Source organism: Semicossyphus pulcher, unplaced genomic scaffold, assembly GCF_022749685.1.
Source record: "Semicossyphus pulcher isolate SPU_LCO1_2020_fin unplaced genomic scaffold, fSemPul1.0.p SCAF_28, whole genome shotgun sequence".
NCBI lineage: Eukaryota > Metazoa > Chordata > Actinopteri > Labriformes > Labridae > Semicossyphus > Semicossyphus pulcher.
This window is the reverse complement of record NW_027211702.1, coordinates 621,266-629,424: the sequence shown is the minus strand read 5'-3', so window position 1 is coordinate 629,424 and position 8,159 is coordinate 621,266. Positions and strand designations below refer to the sequence as shown.

At 38.9% G+C, this 8,159-nt stretch overlaps 1 protein-coding gene across 1 annotated transcript in view; it reads left to right on the top strand.

Annotated features, from left to right (window-relative positions):
- The first annotated feature begins 321 nt into the window (after positions 1-321).
- Positions 322-8,159, top strand: part of LOC138605025 (protein unc-13 homolog B-like) — a 51,094-nt gene continuing 43,256 nt past the window's right edge. The window contains exons 1-6 of the mRNA XM_069677094.1: positions 322-394; positions 1,341-1,440; positions 3,705-3,822; positions 4,204-4,327; positions 7,660-7,733; positions 8,053-8,110. Coding sequence (XP_069533195.1) covers positions 322-394; positions 1,341-1,440; positions 3,705-3,822; positions 4,204-4,327; positions 7,660-7,733; positions 8,053-8,110 — 547 coding nt within the window. The remainder of the gene's footprint in view (positions 395-1,340; positions 1,441-3,704; positions 3,823-4,203; positions 4,328-7,659; positions 7,734-8,052; positions 8,111-8,159) is intronic.

Below are 8,159 nucleotides of genomic sequence, written 5' to 3'. Positions count from 1 at the left end.
TGTTTTCATTTTTATGGTTATGGTGGCTGGATGCTGTATTTGTTTATTTAGGATATATTGTTATATAGGGTGTGGAGGTTTCTCTAACACCAAGGCAACTGTCCCTGTAATGTCTCATCATCACATCACATCAATATGAGAAGTATTTTATTTTGTCAGAAATAATCTGCCATCCCTATCTTTTATTTGTTAATATCACAATATAAAGTATAACATACTGTTATACATATTGTTTTCAACAGACATTTCAATCTAATCTGTTCCTCCTGCTCTTTCGACTCCTCTTGTGAAGGGGAAGGGGTTGTGTTTAGCCGGTAGAAAATGGGAGCTGCAGGGAAGACCACCAGTGACGCAGTGCTGGTGATTACCATAGCGAATCTGAGCACATCAGCAGGCACGTGTCAATGCTCTCTCAACCTACTGCTGGAAATGAAAAGTGGTGGTTGTGTCACGGGCTGTCTAATCCCCCTTCAACCCCATTCACGCCTCGCCCCACCCAGCGCTGACTGTTGTTGTGGCTCTGCTGTCCGACACTACTGGCTGAGAGTCGGCTGACAGAGATCACTGGGTGTGAAAGTTGTCTACACAGACCGATGGATTGACAGACTGACAGATATTCACTTGGAAACATCTCTCAACTGCCAGTTTTAAGCCAACAGAGTTCAGAGAGATCATTTCCCGTAAATGCTTTGCTTGTAGATCGCACTGCTTACAAAGGCTGCCTTCATCTGTGACCTTACTGAATTTCAGTTTCAGTCTTGATGGTAGCCGGTCTGACAGAGACCTTTCTGCAATGATAACAGGTCAGGAGTGACATCCATATCGTTACATCATCAGTAAACCTATCTCCTCTGTTACATGCTGTATGTTAAGAGGGCATTTATTAGTAGTTTCAAGGGAAGCTGTAATTCACGGTGCAAGAGAGTCAAACAGGCATTGGATCCCGTCGTTGTATCTGCCATGTGGGGTTGACTCTCTTTGGAGATTAACGGGGTCAGTTTGCTGCCCTGGCCCAGCCTGGCTTGGCTTGACATAGTTGGGGGAGGAGACTTATCTGCTTTCTCTCTCACAAGACCTTCTGATGTCCTATTCAACCTCACAAAGCCAAAGTAGAACTTACCTGATCAGTGTTACTTGAAACAGTTTCAATTGCTGAGCTGTTTATCTTAAGAGTTGTTTTTCATTTCATAACTTGCTTGAAAGTGTGTCTTTTGTCTGCATTGTGGAGCATACATGTAAATATGTTGTGAATGAACATTTTTCTCTCCCTTATACTAGCCCTGCATACCCTACATTCTAACTTTAATTTAAACTTTAATCTCTCTTTTCCTTTGTTTCAGACAAATTCAACACCTATGTGACGCTGAAGGTGCAGAATGTTAAAAGTACAACTATCACTGTACGAGGAGACCAGCCCTGCTGGGAACAGGATTTCATGTTGTAAGTTATTAAACACAAACACTGTGGGGTATTGCTTCAAGATTTATGGAGCTCATTAAATTGTAATAACTTTACCACCAACCACAATAATTGTAAAGTTTAGTGTAGCCAAAGCAGCTGCAACACGGACCTTATGGTGTACACCATACACTATAATGCAAACACTGACTGTAAGCTAAAAAAAAAATCAAAAATCATCATGATCAGCAAGGTAGCCTTATGCATTGTGTCCTGTTTTGTCTTAAGAGTTAAACCAAGTAGCATCTTTATGCACAGAGAAACGTATATAAGTTATAAAATCAATCACAGTGGATGGCATTAGTAGAAGGCCTTAAATAAAAACACATTGGCTAACAACATGCCAAAGTGTTGCTCCTGCATTCCTCTGTGTAAAATGTTGCTGCTAAGATCTTATTAGGACAGCACCCTAAAATTTTTGATGATTACAGTCATGAGCTCAATCCCAATTTTAACGCTAGTGGTCTATCCAGTGACAAAAACCCCATTCAGAGACCAGAAGTCACTAGATGGTTTGATGAGTATGAAAAGGATGTAAATCATATTCTGTGGCCTTCACAGACCAGATTTCAACAGTAGTGATCACCTATAGGTGACTTTAAACTGATGTGTTAGATAGATATATCCACTAGGAATATCTTTTAGAAGAATGGTGGTCATTCCTCCAATAGAGTTCCAGAGGCTTCTAGAAACAATGCCATGGTGCAATCAAGCTGTCATGGAAGCACATAGGTGCCAAACACCCTGCAAAGACAGTTTGTCATTTTTCTTTTAAATCCATCTTCATATCTGAATTTAAATCCCCACCTATTTCCATGAGCAATAGTTCAAACAGGCTGTGCAACTCTTTTCGGGAAAACACACTGATAAACAGCTGCTGTTCATTTCCTCTTTATAATTCATTGGTTTAATTTCCTCATTTTACTTTCCCTGTGAAAGGTATCTATGGTGACGAGAGAGCAAGCGCGTTGCTGCATGTGTGTCATTGTTTGTCTTTTGTGAACTCCCTCATTGCAACACTGTTTGTTTTTCCAGACCTTCATCCTTCTTCTGTCCATTAATGATGTGTCAGCCTGGTCGAATTCAACATAAAACATTATCATTTATCTGGGCTTCCTGCACCACCTGTTACAACGATATTCATTGTGAGAGGATGACTCAGCTCTTATAAAACAAACTCCAAATTTAAAAATTGTGAACCTCAGCAGCTTTTTGTGCTTTTTTCTTCTTTTTTTTATCATGCTAGAAAGATTTTCAAGGTATTTAATAAACACTAGCTTGACATTTTGGGTATACATGTTTTAGCTTTTTTGCCAAAATATCAAAACAATTACTTTCCCCTCTGTATCTAAAATACGTCCACCTGGTTGCTTTAGCACTAAAATTGCCAGTATTTCATTGGAACTTTTAATAATATGTGGAAGGGTTTAAGTGATCCGGTAGAAACGTGCCACATCTTGTTTGAATAAGTGCTTACTCTACAGGTGAGCATTTGGAAGTTCCAGACAAAGAACAAAAATGGATATATTGTCTTTTATAGATGAAAAAACATTCATGGGGCACAAAGGTTACATAAAAATCGACATGATTGGATAACAGAATCTAAATAGCACCCTAAACAACTGATGTCTCTTAGTTAAAATAAGCAACAGTTGGAGTTAAAACCTTACATGATTCATTTATTCAGTGCTATTTTGAATTAGTAAATTATTAGAAAACATACATCTCTGCACCTGGACAACATGGATACCCAGCGCCCTCCCCTGCTCTTTTCTCAATTGCTTTTGCTCAAGCTGTTCTCTTTGATTATCTTTTTTCTGATCTTCCCTTTGTTTAGCCAGTCCATAGTTGTGAACTGCCGCAGATGAGAATATGCAAATGCCCTCAGCCCTTGTAATGCGGCTCCTTTCAAATTTGATATGCCATTTTAATGCTGTCATCAAGCTGTTTTTGAGCTCTTTGAATAGGGTGTTGAATGATAAAACAAGGCTTGAATGGATTATAACAGCTAATACACAACAGAAAGAGGAAGTAGCCTTTGTTATCAGCCAGTGGTAGGGCATGGCAGTAAATATGTAGAAATGTTATGGTTCATTGAGGGAGAATTGAATGACATTCGGGAAAGTTTACTTGCTTTTTTTTATTGTGATAAGGAAACCTCTAACCATCTCCCAAGCTGTTTATCAGGGACAAGTTTTAATTAAAGATTGACACATTGATACCTGAATACTGCCTTTTTTTTTCAGTGAGATCAACCGACTGGACCTCGGCCTTATTGTTGAAGTGTGGAACAAAGGCCTCATATGGGACACCATGGTGGGGACAGCCTGGATTCCTCTTAAGAGTGTCCAACAATCAGAGGAGGTTGGCTTATGCACACACATACACACACATAAATCACATAGTCTTGAAAAAACATAGTTGGAAGGATTTCATACCAAAACACCTACTCTTAAAAAAATATGACCTGAAATCTAATCTAAAAGACATTATAAGGTTTTACATTTTTAAAAGTTCAGTGTTTCACGTAAGCAATTTCTTTTACTTACTAATGAACATTCATATACAGCGGGGCCTCAGTGTTGATTAGCTTACCAATAAAACTGCAAAAAATGTTTGCAGTTACATTAACCAGCGATGTATTACTTTAGGACATAATAATAATGGCACAGAGTAGCTTTAAGAATACACATGAAGGTCTAATTGTCTACAAATGTAGATATTAATAACCATATATACTTGCAGGAGGGCTCAGGCGAGTGGATCTTTCTGGATGCAGAGGTCCTGATGAAGGCCGATGAGATATATGGAACAAAGAACCCAACACCTCATCGGGTCCTGCTGGATACTCGCTTCGAGCTCCCTTTTGGTAAGAAATCAACTTTGCCAATATCTTTTTCTTTTTTAGTTGTTTTGTGTTTCAACTGCATGATTAGCTTCCAGAAAACTGCAAATACCAGTTAGTAAACAACACATTTAAAAAGTCCAGGGGTCTCATTTAAAGAACACTGCGTAGAATCCAGACTAAAACTGTACTTAAGGAGAAAACATGGAAATGGCGGACGCCAAAAATAATTCCAATTTATAAAACCGTGCACACACACACCTACATTTAATGGTGCCTTTTTGAATCACAATCCACCTGGAAATGTGTGTATGTGAATTAGACTCTATCTCGCCCTCAACATGCCCACATTACACCTTAAATTGTCACTGTAAAGCAACTTGTGAATGGAAATGCATATAAATAAGCCGGCTTATCACAGGAGGTTAGTCAAGGAAACATCTGAGAGGAAGACGAAGGAAATAAACTTTTTGCCACAGATCGAGGTGCTTGTGACTGAAGTGGAGCAGACAGCACATTTTGTTTGGTGGGCACAGTGGGGGGTCACAAGCAAAGGAAAAATCAGCATCTGACAACAAGTTGTTACAGCATTCACGTAGTTCACTAACAGTGCCAGTGTATCCATGAGCAACATTACGCAGGAATGTCCGCACTGTACAAATGATAATATTAATTTATGTTGAACTTGGCCTGCACGGTTTTTGGGACTGATTAAAAGGGTTATTAAAAGGGTTATTAAAAGGATATGTAATGATTTTGTGAGAGCAGTCACTGGCTTTTTTTCTAGACTTTGCTCATTTACTCAATCCATATGTGCAGGTAGTGATAATATTAAGGGGGGGGGGGTGACAGGTGAAGGCAGAGTGTGAGAAGCAGCCAGTGCGAGTCTCCAGTGCGCACTGAGTGCCTGATGGCACAGTCGTGATCACTGAAGTTAATTAAGTCACATATCTTTATTAAAACTAAAAATCCTTCTTGCTGAAAATATATACACAATTAGAAGATATTTATAAAAACTATTGACACTCTGTCCTTAAACTCTTTAACGCTTTTTGATGTTATTTTGGAATTTCTACATCCAACTATTCAGGAGACAGTCTCTCCTCTGTGCTCCAGGGGGACTGTGAAGGTGAGACACTGCTTTAATTTAATATTTGCTTATCTTTTCAAACTGAAAGATACAAATAACACTGCTGGTATGAATGTTTATGGTCATGTGGCTCGCTCAATAACATTTAAAGTTGAGTCAAATTAAATGTGTGAAAGGAATCAATATACAAGCTGGCTTCAATTCACCACCTCACCATCTGCGTTGCCAATTTCCCCCAAAATGTTCGTACACATGGGCCAGAGTTTGCTTACCAGTGGGCACATTTTCCCATCAAGTTTGTGTTTATAGATCATATAGATCACACCATGTTTTGTGCGTACACAACAGTTGTAAATGAGACCCAAGGTGCTTATGTAAGACAGATCCTTATGCTGTCATCTCAAATAGCTACTCAGGCTACCCTGGGTACATCAGTGACATAAGGAATACATTAGTAATTGTGGTTACCTCAGGGCAAATCAAACCTTGATTCACTGAGTTACACACAGGTCACCCATGGATCCAGTTGAAATGTCACCAGGCTGTTTCTGAGGCTTTACAGGAAAAACTATCCAGCCTAGGGCACTGACTCTTATGCAAGAATACCTTGTATTGATCTGGCATCTCAACTCAGATTGAAAATGGAGCCATCTGAACTTACTCTTAAGTATGATTATGGTGTCACATTTTTCCTGTATGAAATTTAATCATAACAGACATAATATTTTCCCATCGCATAATGTGAATAAGATAATTCATTTTGCACAGCTTATAGCGACATGCAAGGCACTCTTAGATTTTTGTCGTACTGTCTGATCCCTATCTGGTTCCAATGGGGATGAGGAGTTTCTGTCCTGCTTAAATGTAGGGCACTGACTTACCACTAGCCGATCATCCTTTATTAACTTAGGCTCGGTAAATAGATTTTTGTCTTTGCCAGGTGGTTCTATCGGGCCAACTGGGTTGAGGAACCAGAGTATGTCAGAGGGTTTAGATCCATTAGCCAATTATTTCCATGTCTTGTATGGAATAAGACACAGCAACATTACATTATACAGTAACAGGCAAACAACAGGAGTTGTGTTTCTGTCCATCTCTAATAGTCCCTCTCCTTGTTTTTTCTCCAATAACACCAAAATATCCTGTTGCATTTTTTTTTTACTGAAAACAGCTGTAAGATACATGATAAAGATTCCAGATTTAAAGTCCTGTTGATACCAGTTTGAGTGTGAGTGACCTCTGCAGTGAGTTTAACTTCATTTTATTTTTCCATGGGTACAATTAAATGCTCTTTAAGATTGGAGGTTGAAATGTCCCCTGTTCCCTTCCAGTTCTACCTACAGTATCTCTTTCGCCAGCGATGCTTACAGGGCTCAAGCCTTGTGATCAAAAGGCATCAAAGTTAAAGCAGGGTGTCTGTCTATTGAGTGGGAGAGATCCTCTTTCTCTGTTTTAAGAGGAAACCTTTCAAGATTGCAGGAGGCCATCATGACTATCTGTGCCACCAGAGCCCCTCATTAAAGCTGTGGGCCTGTCTTTGAAGCCCTGGCCTTTTGTGTGTGTGGCCTTTAATGTGTATCTGTCTACAGAGCAATTGTAAATCCCCCTAAAGAGTGAATTCTGAGAGTACCTGTTCTAGTGCTTAGCTGTTCTCGGTTTAGTGTCAGTTTAAACTCACATGATACAACAGTGTTGGTATGCCATTGATTGAAGTGTGTTTTAACTGTTTGTTTAGCGAGTGAATTTGTTGTTCTTATGTTGAGTTGACCATTTTGGACTAATAAAACAACAGTGATCTAGTCTCAGGTAATGGATATAGTTGTAGAGGTCTGGTTAAGTAGAAAGGAATTAGAAAAAAACTCGCCAATCCTCCTTATGGATGCACCAATTGCGAGCCTAATTTATACTTGATTTTATATCAGCTGTACTCTACTTTCACACATGTTTAGTTTATGTTGTACGTGCCTTTGCTTTATGTTACTGCTTTTCATTTATTTATTTATTTTGTTGATGCCATCTGAAAAATGTCATTATGTATTCATCTTTGCTCCTGTATTGAAATGAAAAGACAGGAAAGATATTTCTGGTCCCTTAACAGTTTGTGGCCATTACTAACTATATTCATTTCCTTGTTTCTAAGAGGCTCATGAGAAATTAAACAGGCATAAATGTATTATGATACCATCTTTGAATATGACGTCTGAATACAGAGGGAGCAGGATGTTACTTTCACACACAGGTTCTCATGTGTGTTTGTATGTACCAGACATCCCAGATGATGAGGCACAGTACTGGACAGGCAAGCTGGAACGCATCAATACCATGAGAATCCATGATGAGGTAAAGGCCAATTTAACAAGATTTTACTGCTTGTATTTGTAGGAATAAAAGGTAAGCCAGTTGTAACTATAAAACATTTATGACATGCTGGTTTGTATTTTTCTGTCTGACAGTTAAGAGAGCAGGTTACAGTTTTTTTTTTTTTTTTGGTAAAGTGATATTTACTACTACTTGTTCAAATTACACATATTTATATGTTAAGCTAATTGTGATTTGGAGTGCTGCATTTAAATTATTAACATTTAGGTAATAATAGATTTATGACAACATGAAAAAACACACTTGATGCCTGCTGTTTTTCATTCTTTTTCCATTGTAGTACCCTCTTCAAGATGACGTTCAGAGTCGCCCACTGCCATTTGCGCCTTCCCAGTGCTGTGAGTCTGCCCGTCCATACTTCTCTCCTCCTCTAGATGGAGGCAACTC